General features: G+C 48.3%; 1 protein-coding gene across 1 annotated transcript; it reads right to left on the reverse strand.

Annotated features, from left to right (window-relative positions):
- Positions 1-12,298: 12,298 nt before the first annotated feature.
- LOC140716218 (forkhead box protein G1-like) lies at positions 12,299-13,377 on the reverse strand. The gene has a single exon (XM_073028838.1). It carries the CDS (start codon positions 13,357-13,359, stop codon positions 12,328-12,330), a length of 1,032 nt encoding a protein of 343 aa, XP_072884939.1. The 5' UTR covers positions 13,360-13,377; the 3' UTR covers positions 12,299-12,327.
- Between the last annotated feature and the right edge of the window lie 7,845 nt (positions 13,378-21,222).

Consider the following 21,222-nt stretch of genomic DNA (forward strand, 5'->3'; position numbering starts at 1 on the left):
TCCCAGACTCCCCCACTATAGGAAACATCCTCTCCACATCCACTCTATCTGTGTCCTCTGGTCCTAGACTCCCCCACTATAGGAAACATCCTCTCCACATCCACTCTATCTGTGTCCTCTGGTCCTAGACTCCCCCACTATAGGAAACATCCTCTTCCACATCCACTCTATCTGTGTCCTCTGGTCCTAGACTCCTCCACTACAGGAAACATCCTCTCCACATCCACTCTATCAAAGCCTTTCAACACTCGATAGGTTTTGATGAAGTCACCCCTCACTCTTCCGAATTTTCGTGAGTAGAGGCCCAGAGCCCTCAAACGATCCTCATATGACAAACCTTCCAATCCCAGGACCACCTTCGTGATCCTCCATTGAACCCTCTCCAATAACTTCCTCCTCCTCAGCGCTGAACTGATTCCACAACCTACAGAGTCACTTTCAAGGACTCGTGTTCTTAGGACCTCTTTTTAAAAAATTTGAACAACTTGCCATCTTTTGCACATTGCTTATTCATCAATCTTGCTTATGTATTGTATTTTTTGTGAATTCTATTGCATGTCTTTATTTCCCTGAAAATGCCTGCAAAAAAAAAAGAATCTGGAACACAGAACAACACAGTATCAGGCCATTCGGCCCACAGTGTTGCACCTAACCAGCTAAAAAGCAAATAGAACACAAATCCCTCCTACCTACACCATGTCCATATCCCTCCATCTTCCTCACATCCATGTGCCTTTCCAAACGTCTCTTAGAAGCCTCTAATGTATTTGCCTCTGCCACCACACCAGGCATCCACCACTCTCCGAGTAAAAAACTTACCCCTCACATCTACCTTTAAACCAACCCTCTCTCACCTCCAATCCCTGTCCTCTGGTGTTAGCCGTTTCACCCCTGGGAATCGCGAGCTGGTATCAGGTGACATAAGTGTTCTCTAACAGTAAATGCAACTTCGTTTCTACAATTCCGTTAAGTTTTGTATTTCTACTGAAAAGTTAACATTTTTCTAATTGCCAAAGCAATTGTACAGCCCGAACTGTCTTAATGTAGAAAGCACAACTGATAATTCCTACGCAGCAGGCTTCCTTCAACAACAATTTAATATCAGCCTATTTTTGTGATGTTGGATAAGGTATAAATATTCACCAGGACAGTGGCTGATATCTTTGAAGCAGTGGCCATGGGATCTTTTACATCAGCTGTGAAACAGTTTTTCCCCCGAACCGTTAGGCTTCTGAACACCCTGCTCCCTCCCAGCATCCATGTACATGCTGTCCGAATGCCCTGCTGACCCCCTCTCGCACTCCCCCAACCCATAGGCACACTCCCATCCTACGCTGGACTGTCACCATGTGCGCGGGCAATTTTGGAACCCGAGTGCGGACAGACTCCAATGCAGAGATAACAGCCAGAGTTTATTCATAATAACTCCAACACAACATCGGTGCTCAGCCGAGCGACACTGCGAGATGTGGGACCCCTCGATTAGCGCTAATCAGGCATCCACTTAAATGATATCAGTTACACGGAACCCTGGAGCCTATCAAAATAAACTTAACAAGTTTAAACAGAAAGCACCAGGAGACCACGTTACAAAGAGCAAATATATCGGGGGGAAAAATCACAGGAAACTCGAAATGGTTAACGACTCTCGCAAAAAAAAGAACAATTAACCAATTCAAAGCAACACACGCAAAATGCTGGAGGGACTCAGCAGGTCAGGCAACAGCTATGGAAAATAACGCTGAGACCCTTCTTCAGGACCGGAAAGCAAGGGGGAAGGCGGCAGAATAAAATGTTGGGGGTGGGGGGGGGGGGGAGGAGGAGAGCTAGAAGGTGAAATCTGATGGTTGGCCAATTCAGGTGCTTTAAAAATCTCGGAGCCCAATGCTCTCCGACGCCCCACACGGGCCTAAAGAGCTCATTACACTGACCACTGTTCATCTTTCATTGCTGCTCTTTCACATATTTAGACGACGGCTTGTTTTGTAACGACAGTGTCAGTAACATTATACTGACATACACCTCGCTCTTTAAGTCAGCCTGTCAGTCCTCAGACGGTGCGACTCAGGGACTCGTCCTGATGTCATTCTGGGATTCCTCTGTATTGTAAGTAAATGCTGTGTTCTGCACCTTGGCCCCCGAGGAACGATATTTCATTTAGCTGTATACATGTGTATGTTTACTGTCAATAAACTCCAACACCTGTGTTACATCACAGAGCTACTTCAGTGCCTAAAGAATGGCTCTCCCTCAGTACACTTCTTTCTCTCTCTTTGCACTATTTAGTTAACTTAACATATATATATACTATATGTATGTGTGTATATATATATACACACACACACACACACTATATATGTAGTAAACCACAATGCTGTGCTGAATATGTACTTACTTTAGAAATTACCTAGAGTTACCCATAGCCCTCTATTTTTCTAAGCTCCATGTACCTATCAAGGAGTCTCTTAAAAGATCCTGTTGTATCTGCCTCCACCACCATTGCTGGCAGCCCGTTCCACGCACTCACCACTCTCTGTGTAAAAAACTTACCCTGGATATCCCCTCTGTACCTACTTCCAAGCACCTTAAAACTGTGTCCTCTCGTGTTAGCCATTTCAGCCCTGGGAAAAAGCCTCTGTATATATATATATATATATACACACACAGACATATACATTTACAGTAAATTTACAATTGCTATTATTATATATTGCAATGTATTGCTGCATAACAACTAATTTTACAACATTCGCTGGTGATAATAAACTTGATTTGGAAATAAGAGGGAGGGTGGGATGAATCTATTGCGAGCTATTATTGACTTGATGGGACCACGGTGTTGTAATAAGTAAGCAATTAACTAGTAATGTATTTATTCCTTTGTGTCACCTGCAGTGAAGATGTCAGATCTAAAGCCCAGTTGGATTTACACGAGGGGTATTCCTCAAACTTGCCCATCCTTCCACAACCTCTTTCCCTTTCAAGTCAAGTTTATTGTCATTTTGACCATAAACTGCTGATACAGTACACAGTAAAAATGAAACAACGTTCCTCCAGGACCCTGGTGCTACATGAAACAACACAAAACTACACTAGACTATGTGAGACAGCACAAGGCTACACTAAACTACAGACCTACACAGGACTGCATAAAGTGCACAAAACAGTGCAGGACCGTACAATAATTAATAAACAAGACAATAGGTACAGTAGAGGACAAATTACAATAGAATAATAAATGATGTAGATGTCAGTCTAGACTCTTGAGTATTGAGGAGTCTGGTGGCTTGGGGGAAGAAACTGTTACATAGTCTGGTCGTGAGAGCCCGAATGCTTCGGTACCTTTTCCCAGACGGCAGGAGGGAGAAGAGTTTGTATGAGGGGTGCGTGGGGTCCTTTACAATGCTGTTTGCCTTGTGGGTGCAGCGTGTAGTGTAAATGTCCGTGATGGCAGGAAGAGAGACCCCGATGATCTTCTCAGCTGACCTCACTATCCGCTGCAGGGTCTTGCGATCCGAGACGGTGCAATTCCTGAACCAGACAGTGATGCAGCTGCTCAGGATGCTCTCAATACAACCCCCGTAGAATGTGATGAGGATGGGGAGTGGGAGATGGACTTTTCTCAGCCTTCGCAGAAAGTAGAGACGCTGCTGGGCTTTCTTGGCTATGGAGCTGGTGTTGAGGGACCAGGTGAGATTCCCCGCCAGGTGAACACCAAGAAATTTGTTGCTCTTAACGATCTCAATGGAGGAGCTATCGATGTTAAGCGGTGAGTGGTCGCTCCGAGCCCTCATATAACCCTATAACAATTACAGCACGGAAACAGGCCATCTCGGCCCTTCGAGTCCAGGTCGAATGCTTACTCTCACCTAGTCCCACCGACCTGCACTCAGCCCATAACCCTCCATTCCTTCCCTGCCCATATACCTATCCAATATTTTTTTAATAACAAAATCGAACCTGCCTCTACCACTTCTACTGGAAGCTCGTTCCACACAGCTACCACACTCTGAGTAAAGAAGTTCCCCCTCGTGTTACCCCTAAACTTTTGCCCCTTAACTCTCAACTCATGTCCTCTTGTTTGAATCTCCCCTACTCTCAATGGAAAAAGCCTGTCCACGTCAACTCTATCTATCCCCCTCATAATTTTAAATACCTCTATCAATTCCTGAAGTCAACAACCATCTCTTTTGTTCACATTCAGAGATAGGTTGTTGGCTCTGGTGAAAGCCTACCCTTGCTGGAGTACACTTCCGCCTCTGCAGGGGCGCCCAACCCTTTTTAGTGCCACAAACCCTACAATTAACCAAGGGGTCCGTGAGCCCCAGGTTGGTCTATTGGATGCCATTCAGATATTCAATTACAAAAGGTTTAATTGTTTATTTGTTTGCTGTTTTGTCTATTTATTTGGCAGTACAACGCAAAGCCGCCCCAGCAGCCCCCGACAAACCCTAGCCCAATCACAGGACAATTTACGATGACTATTAAAACCCACCTGGTCCGTCCTTGGCCTGTGGGAGGGAACCGGAGCAGCCGGGAGATCCGGCGCGTCCCACAGGGAGGGCGCGCAGAGACTCCTTACGGAACGGTGCTGGAGTTGAACTCCGAATTCGGGAATTCCCCGAGCCATCCCACCCCACCCTGACACCCAAGTCTAACTGCATACTGCCCCAGAGGGCAGAGGCAATTAAACACGTTGCTGAACCACTCGGGAAATCACGGACTTTCCCAGCTGAAACTATGCCATTTCCAACTCCTCCCCGCTGTTCGGTCCTCAAGTCCGCAGGCACTGAGACAAAACCGACCCCGCCCTCCCCACCGGTATCCCAAGCTAAAGCTTTTTGTCACCTGCCTGTGCATGTACACAACCAAACGAAACAAAGCCCCTCCGGACCACGGTGAGCCCACAAAACATACATCACACACACACTTTGTCTTCGGTCGTCCATTGGAATCCAATGACGACGTCCACTCCTTTATCAGTGAGATATCACCATATAACAATTACAGCACGGAAACAGGCCATCTCGGCCCTTCTAGTCCGTGCCGAACGCTTACTCTCACCTAGTCCCACTGACCTGCACTCAGCCCATAACCCTCCATTCCTTTCCTGTCCATATACCTATCCAATTTCACTTTAAATGACAATACCGAACCTGCCTCTACCACTTCTACTGGAAGCTCATTCCACACAGCTACCACTCTGAGTAAAGAAATTCCCCCTCGTGTTACCCTTAAACTTTTGCCCCCTAACTCTCAACTCATGTCCTCTTGTTTGAATCTCCCCTACTCTCAATGGAAAAAGCCTATCCACGTCAACTCGATCTATCCCCCTCATAATTTTAAATACCTCTATCAAGTCCCCCCTCAACCTTCTACAGTCCAAAGAATAAAGACCTTTGACTATACAGTCCTATCCTGGACCCACAAGCTCTATTGCAGGTGGGACATGTATATGTGGTAGTGGTGGTCGTGATGGCAACCATGGCTGCATTTCTCCTGGCTCTCTCCCGCTGTCTTCTGGTTGTTCTTTCCATCTCCAGAATACGAACCCCGTCCCTACACAGCTGTCGCCAAGTGTTACGGTCAGCATCAACATCCTCCAGGTCCTCGGGTCTGATCTTGTACTTCCTTAAAGCATTCTTCATCTGATCCTTATAGCGCTTCTTCGGTCCTCCAGCTGAGCGTCGACCATGATGTAGCTGGCCGTATAACACTCTGTGGGGTAGCCGACATGGGGGCATCCTTATCACCTGCCCCAGCCACTGCAACTGACGCTGGGTGATAATGGCCTCAATACTTCTGCAGTTGGTCTTTACAAGTATTTCAGTGCGAGGCACCCGCTCATGCCAGGTAATTCCCAGGATGCGCTAGAGGCAGCTTATGTGGAAGCGTCTCTCTCTCTCTCTCTCTCACACACACACACACACACACACACACACACACACACACACACACACACACACACACACACACACACACACGCACACACACACACACACTCACACACACACACTCACACACACACACACTCACACACACACACACACTCACACACACACATACACACACACACTCACACTCACACACACTCACACACACACACACTCACACACACACACACTCACACACACACACTCACACACACACACACTCACACACACACATACACACACACTCACACACACACACTCACACACACACACACACACACACATATACACACACACACACACACACACTCACACACACACACACACACACACACACACACACACACACACACACACACACACACACACACACACACACACACACACACACACACACACACACCAAACTATTACCACCAGTAAGTTAATAAAGTATAATTCAAAATGGATTAGTGCACAGCACAGGTAGCTCGCTGGCCTGGTGACAGGGAACTCATCATTCTCACAGCCCGAGGGAAGCGGCTGTTACCCAGTCCTGATGCTCCCGCACCTCCTTCCTGACGGTAGTGGGTCGAAGAGATTGTGGGATGGGTGGGAGGGATCCTCCGTGGAGCCTGCGTCCGTGTTTACGGGGGGGAATCTCCGAACACCGGCGGCCCTCGCGCTTAGCCGGCGCTCCGGTCCCGGGACCCGAAACCGTTCGCAGAGAGCGGGCAAGCGCCCTCGCTGAACGGGCGAGTCTGCTCAACCTCTCCCGGCTCTGCTCGGCTCTGTCCAGCCCGGGTCGTTGTGGCTCGCGGGGAAGGAGAGTGGTTCCGTTCCTACCCGGCGGAGGGGCCTACAGTCTGCGGGTCCTTCAAACGGGCGCTCAAAACCTGTACAGGCCAGCGTGATAGTGCCACATTGTAAAGAAACCTTGGCTGTTTAAATTCCATCCCAAAACGCAGGCAACACTTCATCTCCAAAAGCTAGTAGTCGAGTGTGGTGCTCCTTTGATGGAGAACGGGTGCAGGCTGATGCGCCGGGAACCACCGCACGGTCCGGGACAGATCGGGGTCCCGGTCCGTGACAGATCCGGGTCCCGGTCCGTGACAGATCGGGGTCCCGCTCCGGGACAGATCCGGGTCCCGCTCCGGGACAGATCGGGGTCCCGGTCCGTGACAGATCCGGGTCCCGGTCCGTGACAGATCCGGGTCCCGGTCCAGCGGCAAGACGACCGCGACCCTTCACTTCTGAATCAGAATCAGTTTAATATCACCGGCATATTGTTGCGAAATTTGTTACCTTTGCGGCAGCAGTACATTACAATGCATAATAATAATTTCTAAACTGCGAATTACAATATATATTAAAAAGTTAAATTAACTAAGTAGTGCAAAAATAGAAATTAAAAAAGTAGCGATGTTGAGTTCATGGGTTCAATGTCCATTTAGGAATCGGATGGCAGAGGGGAAGAAGTTGTTCCTGAATCGTGAGTGTATGTCTTCAGGCTCCTGTACCGCCTTGCTGAAGGCAGAAATGGGAAGAGGGCATGGCCTGGGTGGTGGTGGGGGGGTCTCTAATTGCAGAAATGGGAAGAGGGCATGGCCTGGGTGGTGGTGGGGGGGTCTCTAATTGCAGAAATGGGAAGAGGGCATGGCCTGGGTGGTGGGGGTCCTCAACGATAGACGCCGCCCTTGAGGATGTCCTCCGCGGAGGCTGGTGCCCATGATAGAGCTGGCGTGCCCAATAGGGACTCGGGGCGTTCCCGAGTTCGCAGGGAGTTTGTACGGCCTCCGGGAACTCCGGTGTCCTCCCACGGTCCAAAGACGAGCCAGTTAGTAGGTTTGTAAATTGTCCCGGGATTAGCCCGGGGTTAAGCGGGTGTGGGTTGCTGGGCAGGGCGGCGTGTTGGGCCTGCTCCGCTCTCTATCTCTTAATAAATAATAATTAATGAGGGGCACACGGGTGTGAGGAGAATGGTTACGCAGGAGGGGAGGGTTAGATTGATCGGGGTGGAGGTAAGGGTTCGATCCTGACTTTGGGCGCTGTCTGTATGATCAGCCATGATCACAGTGAATGGCGGTGCTGGCTAGAATGGGCCGAATGGCCTACTCCTGCACCTATTGTCTATTGTCTATTGACCCTGTGGATCTCCCCCGCCCGCCCGGTTTCCTCCCACATTTCAAAGATATATAGGCCGCGGGTTGATTGGCCGTAATAAATGTCCTGTTGCGTGTAGGTGCGAATTTGTGTGAGCGCTCAGAATTGGAGCCAGGGCGGACTCGTCGGGCCGGAGGGGTTGTACCCTACTGGTGGGCCGAAGGGTCCACGCGGTGCTGTAACTGTTCTATGTTCTAATGATCTGCCCTCTGAATCGAGTCAGCGAGGCGACAGATCGCCAACTCCCACCGCGCGAAATGGCGTCGATGCTGAATGGAATTCCCTCTGCCTCGATTCCTACGACAGGGGAGGGGACAGTCCGTCGGCGGCTGGAGGGTGCGTCGAAATGACTTGGGGTGGTGAAATAAACGCCGCACAGAAGTTCCACATGGCGGGTGAAAGGACTTAAACATAGAAACATAGAAGATAGGTGCAGGAGTAGGCCAATCGGCCCTTCGAGCCTGCACCGCCATTCAGTATGATCATGGCTGATCATCCAACTCAGAACCCTGTACCTGCTTTCTCTCCATACCCCCTGATCCCTTTAGCCACAAGGGCCATATCTAACTTCTTCTTAAATATAGCCAATGAACCGGCCTCAACTGTTTCCTGTGGCAGAGAATTCCACAGATTCACCACTCTCTGTGTGAAGAAGTTTTTCCTCATCTCGGTCCTAAAAGGCTTCCCCTTTATCCTTAAACTGTGACCCCTCGTTCTGGACTTCCCCAACATCGGAAACAATCTTCCTGCATCTAGCCTGTCTAATCCCTTTAGAATTTTATTCGTTTCAATAAGATCCCCCCTCAATCTTCTAAATTCCAGTGAGTATAAGCCTAGTCGATCCAGTCTTTCTTCATATGAAAGTCCTGCCATCCCAGGAATCAATCTGGTGAACCTTCTCTGTACTTCTCTAACCCTCTCTAATGTACTTCACCCAACCAATCGCATGATGTCGCACAGCAGAAAGCGGCCTGTCTCTCTATTGACAATCCACTAACCCCACTTAGCAGAACGCGGTCCACAGCTTTCTGAGCCTGGGCGATTCAAATGTTTGCCCAGATTTGAGATTTTTCATAAAGGTACGCAAAATTATGAGGGGTATGGGGGGGGGAGTGCAATCAGGCCTTTTTCTCACTGAGGTTGGGTGGGATTACAACCAGAGGTGATGGGTTAAAGGTGAAAGGTGAGAAGTTTAAGGGGAACATGAGAGGAAACTTCTTCACGCAGAGGGTGGCGAGAGTGTGGAGCGAGCTTCAATAGACAATAGGTGCAGGGGTAGGCCATTCGGCCCTTCTAGCCAGCACCGCCATTCGCTGTGATCCCGCCACGAGTGGTGCGTGCGAGCTCAATGTCAACATTTAAAGGAAGTTTGGATGGGTATGTGGACGGGGGGGGGGGTATGTGGACGGGGGGGTATGTGGACGGTGGGGGTATGTGGACGGTGGGGGTACGGGGGGGCTACGGTCCCGGTGCAGGTCAATGGGAGTAGCAGTTTAAATAGTTCGGCACGGACTAGATGGACCGAATGGCCTGTTTCTGTGCTGTCCAGTTGTTTTTCTGTATTTATAATGTATTACAACGTGTTGCTGCCGCAAAGTTAACGAAGTTCACGACATTCGCCGGTGATATCAAACCTGGTTCGGTACTCTGATTCCGTCTACCCTCGGCTCTCCGTTCCGGAATTAAACCGAGCAAGTTTACAGAATCCGGACTGCTCAGAACGAACAGGCACGACACGAACAAGTTGCGAGTGAAGTCCCGGGCAGGCACTGTAAAACCTAGCAGGGTGCTGGGGGAGATGGCAGCTAACTCTGTCCTTGAGTACAATTGACAATTAGCCTCCTGGTCAATAAAGAAGGAAAATAGTGGAAACAAACAACACCGGTGTGTGTGTGTGTGTGGGGGGGGGGGGTGCTACAGTTAAATTTCAAGTCGAATCTGAACTGGTGCCTTTCCGGTCCTGATGAAGGGTCTCGGACCGAAACGTCGGCTCTTTATTCCTGTCCATAGAGGCTGCCTGGCCTGCTGAGTTCCTCCGGTATTGTGTGTGTGTCTGAGTGAGTGAGTGTGTGTGTGAGTGAGTGTGTGGCTGTGAGAGAGAGAGAGAGAGAGTGAGTGTGTGTGTGTGTGTGTGTGTGTGTCTGAGTGAGTGTGTGTCTGAGTGAGTGTGTGTGTGTGAGTGTGTGTCTGAGTGAGTGTGTGTGAGAGTGAGTGAGTGTGTGTCTGTGAGAGAGAGAGTGAGTGAGTGTGTGTGTGTCTGTCTGTCTGTCTGAGTGAGTGTGTGTGTGTGACCCTGGATTTAAATTTCGGAGAGTCTCAGAAACGTCTTGAACCAGGAATATTAATTTCTGGCCTGACCCACTGACTCTTTCCAGTGCCTTTACTACATTTTATTTAAGATTTCCGTTATCTGTAGTTTCATCTCAAGTCCCCCTTTTTAAAATTCGTTAAAGTGCATTTTGAAAAATCCCTGTCGAATTTCCGGACAGAGAGTTCGATAGAGGCATCTCCCTGGATTTCACCAACGGCACTTTCAAAGTGTTGAGGATAGGCAAGCTCTCAGCTTTCGAGACCGCACCATAATGTCGGGAAAATAGTTCGTAAGCAGTGCACAGAGAAGAGGGGGCAGGTCATCCACCGCTCCCCCTCTGCTGACCGTTCTGCAGTCGGTGGCACACCGCTACAGTGTTACTGAAAATGTAAACTTTAAAAAACTACACATGCTGGAAACCTGCAATAAAATCAAACGGGAAAAAAAACACAAACAGGAAACATCTAACAGGTCGGGCAGCGTCTGTGGAGAGAGAAAGCAAGGAATCCGTTCTGTATTTCTTCTCACCGATGCAGGGTTTCGGCCCGAAACGTCGACAGTTCACAAACACAAGAGATTTTGCAGATGCTGAAAATCATGAGTAACACACATATTCACACACACTCACACTCACACACCACACTCCACACACTCACACACCACACTCCACACAGTCACACTCACACACCACACTCCACACACTCACACACCACACTCCACACAGTCACACTCACACACCACACTCCACATACTCACACACCACACTCCACACACTCACACTCACACACCACACTCCACACACTCGCACTCACTCTCTCTCTCTCTCGCTCACACACACACAGACACACACACACACACACACACACACACACACACACACACACACACACACACACACACACACACACACACACACACACACACACACACACACACACACACACAAAATTCCGGAAGAAATCTCAGTACAGTATCGCGGTGGTCAGCACAATGCTTTACAGTACCAGTGACCCGGGTTCAATTCCCGCCGCTGTCTGTACAGGTTTGTACATTCTCCCCGTGACTGTGTGGCTATGTGTGTGTCCTCTCGCAGTTCCTACAAAGACAGCGGCAGGTTAACTGGTCATTGTAAATTGTCCTGTGGTTAACTGGAATGAAATCGGGAGATTGCTGGGCGGGAAGCTCATTTCCGCACTGTACAGTATCTCGATAAACAAATGAAGTCAGAAGGTCAGGCAGCATCTATGGAAATGAATAAACAGTCGGCGTTTCGAGCCAAGATCTTTCACCAGGACTGTACTTTGTGTGCGTTACCATATAACCATATAACAATTACAGCACGGAAACAGGCCATCTCGGCCCTTCTAGTCCGTGCCGAACGCTTACTCTCACCTAGTCCCACCGACCTGTACTCAGCCCATAACCCTCCATTCCTTTCCCGTCCATATACCTATCCGATTTTTTTTAGAAGACAGTATCAATTACGTTGACAATCCCCCGCCCCCCACACACAGATAATTCTCCATGTGCCAAATTAGATACAAACCCTTATCTAATAATTTGTTAGCTCCAAACTATGAAGTGGGATGGCAGGGAGACAGGCTGTGTTCTGACCCAAAACATCAACCATTTCTCTCTCCGCAGATGCCGCCTGGCCTGCTGAGATTTTTAAAAACATTTTTGTAACATTTCTAACTCCATTTACAGTTTAAGTTTAGAAAGGTTTGTAAAAATGTCACAATTTTTCTGACTTTAGTTTTTAACCTTTTAATATTGAATGTTTTTACATACCTCGTTACAAATAAACATAAGTTCCTCCAATACTGATATTATACAGATAAACGGTCTGTTTTCAATAATTTATCCCCCTCCCATTACACTCATTAGTAAATTGTGCCTTCAATCTGTTATTTACATAATAAATAATCCGGTCCCGGGCCTTCAGAGGACCAGGGGGTTGAAGGGAGAGTTTGGGGTCTGGCTGGGGAGGAAGGTATTGGGGAAACTAGAATAAGGCCTGCTGAACTCTTCGCTATGTTTGAAGAGCGGGGGGGCCATTACACCGAGGGAGGCGGCCGGTCCGGTCACCGGCGGGTGCTGGAACTGTGAGATGAGGTAACCGGCCTGGCCGGCGAGCAGGTTAACGGAGCACGGTCTGTAGGAGGCGGGGATGGCGAGTCCGTGGGGCAGAGAGGTGGCCAGGGCGACCTGGTGATGGGCAGCGCCGAAGGGCAGGTCGAGAGCGGCCAGTTTGTCGCCGCCGGCGCCGAGCTGCTGCGACAGGACGGCGGCGTACGAAGCGGCGGGGTCCGGGTACGAGGCCGCGGCGCCGAGGCTTGGGTGGGCTTGGTGCAAAGAGAGCAGGGGGGACACGGGCCAGTAGAGCGAGCCGGCCAGCGCCAAGCCCGGGGAAGCGAGCCTTGCTCCCCTTTTGAAAGCCAGCTTAGCCCTGGTCGAGGTCGACCTCCTCCGCAGCTTGCCCGTCGCCCCTCCGATGAAGACGTCATCGCTGGAAGGGTCAAGCATCCAATAGTTGCCCTTGCCCGGGTCATCGTAGTGCCTCGGCACCTTGACGAAGCACTTGTTCAAGCTCAGGTTGTGTCTGATTGAGTTCTGCCAACCCTGTTTGTTCTCCTTATAATAGGGGAAATTCCGCATGATGAACTCGTAAATGGCACTCAGCGTCAACCTCCTCTCCGGACTCTGGCGAATAGCCATCATGATCAGAGCATTGTAGCTGAAAGGGGGCTTTTCGTGCTTGACACCGTCTCTGTTCCCTTCTCCGTTCCCTCCATCTCGCTCTGCCTCCTTCCCCGGGACGTCCCGTCCCGGCAGCGTCCCGACACCGGACGGCCCGTCCTCCTCGCGATCAACTCCCTCCACCTTCAGCTCGGGGCTGCCCCCGATCATCGTCTCGGGCAGAAGGTTCTTGATGGCGAAGGGCGCTCTGTCGGACACTTTGGGCTCCCCCATGGCCGCCACGACATCCAATTCTCCCGGTAATCTCCCCGCGAATGTCAAATCGCGGAATCCGCCCCCCAAACGCCTCGAAGATTTGCCGGGCCCCTCCCTCTCGGGTCCCGCAGCCTCTCGCCAATAGCCTCGCTGCTCGACGCCACTGGAGCCAATCAGCATCCCCCGATCTGCCCCCCTCCCAACCCACCGAAGGAGTTCATTCCCAAATCCAGGCTCAGAGGCCCACTGAAAATATTAACGGATTTATTTATTTTTGACCCCCTCGCGATGAAAGTTAGGGCTGCGCGTAATCCGGAATGTCTGGAAGGTAAGGAACCTGTCTTCTATCTCGTTCATACTGCGTTAAATAAATAAAACATGTCTAAAGCACGAATTCAAAGGCAGAGAAACGGACAGGCTCAAATATACTTCTAGATACTTAAAAATCATTTATTTGTACTTTGAAGGCTTTAAAACACACCTGCCCGACACAAAGACACATTGCCACACGCGGTAAAACGCACTGCGCACGGACACAATTAAACGCGCTCAAGTACATAACGCGACTCCAGAAATCACACACAGGTTAAACACCGACTCAGCCTCGCCGAGAGAGAGAGAGGGAGAGAGTTTAAAAATAAATTTATTCCGCATACAGCTGGAAGTATTCAAAACACAAATACGGATCGATGTGTCCGTGGAGATTTGTTTTTAAAGTTCCACAGACACAAGCACACCAAACTGTAGAACTCAGAAGCGTACTTAGAAAAAACATTCCAGGGCGACTCACGCAAAATGCTGGAGGAACTCAGCAGGTCCGTGGAAATGATTAGATAGATGGTCGACGTTCTGGGCCGAGACTCTTCTTCGGGACTTAGAAAATATTCGGGAAGCTTAAACAGACAGACAGAGACACACAAACAAACACACACACACAAAGGGAGAGAGAGAGACGCAGGCACACACAGGCCTCTATAGACAAACCTAACCTCAAACACGTATGCTTCAAATTCAAACGCACGAATATATTTTTTAAACACCTCATACAATCCACACCGAAACAAAATCTCAACTGCACGCGCAGATAGACGCTCGGTAAACCGGTTTAAAACGGTTACGGGTCATGGCATGAATTTGAAAAGGGTTTAAGGAACGAACGGCCTGAAGTGAATTTTGCCCTTTCAGAAGATAAATTATGGGTTTTTTTTGTGTACTTGTCAAGTGCAGGTAAATTCTGGGAGAGAAATGGACATTTTAAGGATGAAACGGCGTCTGTTACAAAGGCGCGCGAACAGTAGAAGATAAATTTAATTACAACTCTAGGTAAAGTTAGACTAAATGTATATCTGACGTGTTTATCGTTCTCCTAAAACTACGCGCGAAATCCCTACCGAGTAAAGATCGGTAACATAGAACATTTTTTTTTAAAACATAGACCGCAGATCAGCCCAATATTTATTATGGTCCACGGTCCACGGTCCACGGTCTAGTTCAGAACCAATTAAATTGTTAATCAAATAGTATTCAACAGAGACAGTCGAAAGCGTTGGGTCACGAACATTAATACTTACCGGGGGGGGGGGGGGGGGGGGGGGGAGATAGAGGAGAAAATGTTACCGGGACGGAGATAATTAGAAAATAAACAAACATCGTCGGGAGAGACTAGAGAAAAAGCGGGAAAGAGTGATTTAGCGTTAGGACGCATTTTGAGATCGGTACCTGTGGACATTAAATATATTAGGAAAAGCTACGGATAACCTCATAAACACTACTTAATTATTCCTGATGAGTCCCGATGGAGGGTCTCGGCCCGACATGTTGACTGTCCATTCATTCCCACAGGCGCTGCCCGACCTGCTGAGTTCCTCCAGCATTTTGCGTGTGTTGCGCTGGATTTCCAGCATCTGCAGAATTTCTCATGTTTGTAACTTTAATTATTCATTTTGCAATATTAGTAGCATTACAGAATCTTCTGCTCTGTTTAACACCATCACGCATAGTCTGCGAGACTGTTTAACTGGTGATTTTTTAATGTCCGTCCGCGTGTTTAAATGCATCTGCCTGTCTCTGCTGTGGGTCTCTGTGTTTTCCGCCTTTCTGTCTACCGATCACTTTATTTATTTATTGTAAGTCATCGTAATTTTATGTCCGTTCCGCTGCCGAAAAGTAACAAATTCCGCATCATATAACTGCGTTCCAAAAGGAAGAAAACTTGATCTGAATAAATAATTTCTTTTAAGTAACTGCGACCTCGCCCGTGCAAAAGTCTGTAAAAAATCTGTAATTCGAAGATGATTTCAAAATGGTGAAATTAAAAGTTTCTAAATATTAAAAAAAACTATAAAGAGCGGCAAAGAGTAAAAGAAAACTGAACTGAATCAATATTTGGTGAGACAGCCGGTTAAAACTGCATCAAATTTCTTAGGTACGCTGCCGTGCAGTTTTATAACAAAATGGTCTGGCGGGTTGTTCCAGGCATCTTGGAGGACTGGCCGCAGTTCTTGGGCAGACTTTGGCTGCCTCGCTGGCTTCTGTCTCTCCAGATAATCCCAGACGGCCTGACGATGTTGAGATCAGGGCTCTGTGGAGGCCAGACCCTCTGAAACCAAAACCCTGGAGTATTAAGACTTTTGCACACTGCTGTTGATCTGTCAGAATTTCCGTGCAGGGACGCTGAAGAATAATTGCCAACAAACTATTCGTCGTGATCTTCAAAACGTTATTTTAATTTCTCAGCCAGTGATGTCTGAAATGTCTGTTCCCCTCTCCCTCGACAGTCACCCGATTTAATGTCGGCAACCGAAGTAGACCCCGGTTTGAAATTCCCCAGTCAGAGAACGGCGAGATGAACTTAACGTCTTGTGTTTGGGCATTTGATGTCATCTTTGTCGCGGCAGTTTCTTTTAATCGATAGTAAACACAGGAGGTTCTACAGATGCTGGAAATCTTGAGCAAGGCACGCACAAACACACACACACATACACAATACAGGATGAATTTGGAGGCCAGGCAGCATCTATGCAGGGGAATTAAACAGTCGCCGTTCCGGACTGGGACCCCTCATCGAGTCTCGGACAGAAACACGTTTCCACTGACGCTGCCCGACCTGCTGATCTCCCCCCGCGTTTCGTCCGTGCTCCTTTAACCACGATTAAACAAAACCTTGTAGAACCAGGGGCGGTCATCTTGTTTATAATTTCTAATAGAAAGTTAGGGGGAGAAAACACTAAACTAATTATTAATAAACACTGCGTTTATAGAAACGCTCTGGTTGAAGTAACGCGATGCCCATTTGCCCCAGGGGCTTTAAACCTACGAAGACAATTATTCGACCCAGTTTGAGGAGGAGTTACATTTCTGAATTGGGGGGATGAATTGTGATTTTTATTTAAAATTTAACCTCCCTGTCGGTTCGGTCTGTTGTTGACAATCACACCCCGAATGATTTGGCTCACCGCCCGTCTACAGCTTCGATGTAAGTATGGTTTTAAACAATTTTTAAAAAGAATCTTTGTCTTCTTTTTACAAATAGACTATCTCCACCGTCCCAACTGCAGTAGGGGGGACTGTGCCGAATTTACTAGTAAAGAACTAAAAAGTCTCGGTAATTTCTCCCAACATTCGAATTAAATGTCTCCTCTTCATTTCTTTACCGGGGTTAAAGCGCATCCGGTGATAAAAATGCAAATAATTTCATAGTTGGCCTAGAATCGAATTTACTGGTAGTTTTAAAACGATAAACTCGGGGTTTTAAACGTGATTAAACATCCGTTTATTCAGCGAGTATAGTTTTAGACACCCGCTGCGGTGTTTCAATGCTTAGCGTTTATATGTCTGTAAAATCTTTACAAATTACGTCCTTTTTTAAATAAAATCTGCGTTTAAAAGACATTTTTTTCAGATTCATGCACGTTGTTTTCTCGCTCTCAACTCCTTTTTCGGAGGTGGGGTAAAAATAATATCGAAAACTTTTGTCGCCGGGTTAAACACGGCGAGCGGTCCGAAGGCAATTCGCATTCTGCAAATGTCTTCAATTTATAAACCTTCTTAAACCCGATCATTTAACGCGACACCGTGCAAATTATAAACGCGAGAAAATCTGCAGATGCGGAAATCCAGAGGCAAACACACGCAAAATACTGGAGGAACTCAGCAGGTCAGGAAGCATCTATGCAGATAAACAAACGGCGTTCCTCTAAAATTGTGTGTGTGTGTGTGTGTGTGTGTGTGTGTGTGTGTGTGTGTGTGTGTGTGTGTGTGTGTGTGTGTGTGTGTGTGTGTGTGTGTGTGTGTGTGTGTGTGTGTGTGTGTGTGTGTGTGTGTGAGACGTTGCAAATTATCCCCAATTTCTGTTTAAGAATTTCTTTCCCTCCCTCTGCGACATTTATTTTTTTTCAGACAGATCAAAATACTCATTTATTCACTTAATTGTCTTTCCAGTTTATTTTTAAAATCCGAGTCAATTCGCTCCCATGAATACGGCAATAAATTAAATAGAATAGGTTAACCTTTTTTTCCTGAACTTCTGAAGTATTTAGGAAACTTTTGGATACATTTCGTGCGGATAGGTGGGGACGTGTCAGTAAGTTAACTGAACAATAACTGCCGATACCGCAGCTTTTCCGGCACTTGCCCTCTCTCCTTCGCCATTTCCCATTCCCGTTTCCCTCTCTCACCTCATCTCCTTACCTTCCCATCGCCTCCCTCTGGTGCTCCTCCCCCTTCCCTTTCTTCCATGGCCTTCTGTCCTCTCCTATTAGATTCCCCCTTTTCCAGCCCTTTGTCTCTTCGACCAATCGACTTCCCAGCTCTTTACTTCACCCCGCCCCCCTCCCCCGGTTTCACCCATCACCCGCCACCTTGAACTTCTTCCTCCCCTCCCCGCCTTACTCTGAGTTCGCTTCCTTTCCAGTCCTGATGAAGGGTTTTGACCCGAATCATGGACCGTACTCCTTTCCCATGAATGCTGCCCGGCCTGCTGAGTTCCTCCAGCATTGTGTGTGTGTTGCTGCAGATGATGGAAATCTGAAATAAAATCGCTGACGTTTCACAGCCGTTCTTTCTCTGGGGCGGGGGTGGGGGGTTAATTTATACCTGATCCGCCGATTGAGAAACTAACCCATCGCGCGTCTCCTGAATTATATTTTGGAAATGCAGATGGGCTGTCTGCGTGGAGTCCGCACGTTCTCCCGGGTGAGCTGGCGGGTTTCTATCCGGGACTCTGGTTTCCTCCCACGTCTCCGAAGCAGAGCGGGTGGGGTTGAGGGGTTCATTGGCCGCTGCAAGTTGCGGCAAGTAGGCGAGGGGCAGAATCTGTGGAATTAAAGTTAGTAGGTGTGTAATAGTCAAAGACTATGAATCATAGGAGCAGATCTGGGCCGTGCGGCCTATCAAGTCTGCTCCGCCATTCCAAGATGGCTGATTTATTTTCTTCCCAACCCCATCCTCCTTCATCCTTCCCTTTGGCTCCCTGATTAATCGAGCACCTATCAATCTCCACCTTGAACATACGCAACGACTTGGCCTCCGCAGCCGCCCGTGGCAAAGAATTCCACAGATTCACCACCCTCTGGCTAAAGAAATTCCTCCTCATCTCCCTTCTAAAGAGCCGTCCTTGTATTGTGCGGCCTAGGCAACATTCTCTCTGCGACTGCTCTCTCTAGGCCTTTCAATAGTCGGTAGATTTCAACGAGATAGCCGCCCCCCGCCACCATTCCTCTAACTGCAGTCAGACTGAAGCACACGCACAAAATACTGGAGGAACGGAGCGAATCGGGCGGCATCTGTAGGAAAGAGTCGACGGCCGAGACCCTCCATCAGGACTGTCCTAATTTGTACTCCTTGCCCTGATAGAACATAGAATCTACAGCGCATTACAGGCCCTTCGGCCTACAATGTTGTGTCGACCATGTAACCTACTCGAAAAACTGCCTAGAATTTCCCTACCACATAGCCCTCTGTTTTTCTAAGCTCCATGTACCTATCTAAGAGTCTCTTAAAAGACCCTATCATATCTACCTCCACCACCGTTGCCAGCAGCCCATTCCACTCACTCACCACTCTCTGAGTAAAAAACTTACTCCTGACGTCTCCTCTGTACCTACTCCCCAGCACCTTAAAACTATGACCCCACCTGTAGCCATTTCAGCCCTGGGAAAATGCCTCTGACTATCCACACAATCAATGTCACTCATCATCTTACACACCTCTATCAGGTCTCCTCTTATCCTCCGTCGTTCCCAGGAGGAAAGGCTGATGAAGGGTCCCGGCCAGAAACGTCGACTGTACTCTTTTCCATCGATGCTGCCTGACCTGCTGAGTCCCTCCAGCATTTTGTGTGCGTGTAGCTTGGGATTTCCAGCAACTGCAGATTTTCTCGTGTTTGCAGTTAGTCTGGACTCGATGGGCCAAAGGGTCGGGTTCTTCTTCACCCTGTGATTCCTGCCGTCACCTCTTCATCCTGTGTTTTTAAAAAATCTTTTACGTTTATGATACAAAACAAATCGGCTGCATATCGTCCTTCTTCAGACGGGGGTTACCGTTCGCCGGGGAGGCCCGGGTAGATCGCGATGTAACTGCTGTCAACCAATCTTTCTAACCGGTGCCAGAACGGAGGGAGACTGCGTACGGAGCCGAACAAAGTTTATGCACAAAGGATTATTGCGACCCTAGGGAAAGGGAGGGGACGCAGGTTCAAAAGGTCATTGACTTTATCCCGCAATGAAACAGAATTTGGATCCGATTTACAATGACCTATCAACCGGCAGGTCTTTGGACTGGTGGAGGAGACCGGAGCACACGGAGGAAACCCACCGGGAGGGAATAGAAAGACTCTCGGAAGGCAGAGGTGGAAGCTGTGGAGAGTTTGTACGTTCTCCCTGTGACCACGCGGGTTTCCTCCGGGCGCTCCGGTCTCCTCCCGCCGTCCAGAGACGCACCGGCTGGGTTCAGTTGCCAGTGTAAATTGTCCCAAGATCTGGCCGGGGTTGACTCAGGGGTTGCTCGGGTGGGGCGGGGCATAAAGAGCTGGAAGGGTCTGTTTTACGTTGTATTTCTAAATAAATAAATATTTAAAAATCAATTTACAAAAACAAACTTCACATAAACAAAGACTGGCAAAGAACCAAAGTGTAAAAGAAGACAAACGTGCAAATAAAAAAGAAAAATAACACCGAGAATACGAGTTGTAGAGTCTTTGAAACTGAATCCATAGGTTGTTGAATCAGTTCAGTGTTGAGGTGAGTGAAGTTATCCACACTGGTTCAGGAGCCTGATGTGTGGAATCAGTTCAGTGTTGGGGTGAGTGAAGTTATCCACACTGGTTCAGGAGCCTGATGTGTTGAATCAGTTCAGTGTTGAGGTGAGTGAAGTTATCCACACTGGTTCAGGAGTCTGATGTGTGGAATCAGTTCAGTGTTGAGGTGAGTGAAGTTATCCACACTGGTTCAGGAGCCTGATGTGTGGAATCAGTTCAGTGTTGGGGTGAGTGAAGTTATCCACACTGGTTCAGGAGCCTGATGTGTGGAATCAGTTCAGTGTTGGGGTGAGTGAAGTTATCCACACTGGTTCAGGAGCCTGATGTGTGGAATCAGTTCAGTGTTGGGGTGAGTGAAGTTATCCACACTGGTTCAGGAGCCTGATGTGTTGGAATCAGTTCAGAGTTGGGGTGAGTGAAGTTATCCACACTGGTTCAGGAGCCTGATGTGTTGGAATCAGTTCAGAGTTGAGGTGAGTGAAGTTATCCACACTGGTTTAGGAGCCCGATGTGTGGAATCAGTTCAGTGTTGAGGTGAGTGAAGTTATCCACACTGGTTCAGGAGCCTGATGTGTTGGATCGGTTCAGTGTTGGGGTGAGTGAAGTTATCCACACTGGTTCAGGAG

The sequence above is a fragment of the Hemitrygon akajei genome, chromosome 25 (assembly GCF_048418815.1).
Source record: "Hemitrygon akajei chromosome 25, sHemAka1.3, whole genome shotgun sequence".
NCBI classification, from domain to species: domain Eukaryota; kingdom Metazoa; phylum Chordata; class Chondrichthyes; order Myliobatiformes; family Dasyatidae; genus Hemitrygon; species Hemitrygon akajei.

What these genes read in the sequence shown, in the direction of transcription:
- LOC140716218 (XM_073028838.1), bottom strand. Translation starts at nt 13,359, where the DNA reads ATGGGGGAGCCCAAAGTGTCCGACAGAGCGCCCTTCGCCATCAAGAAC.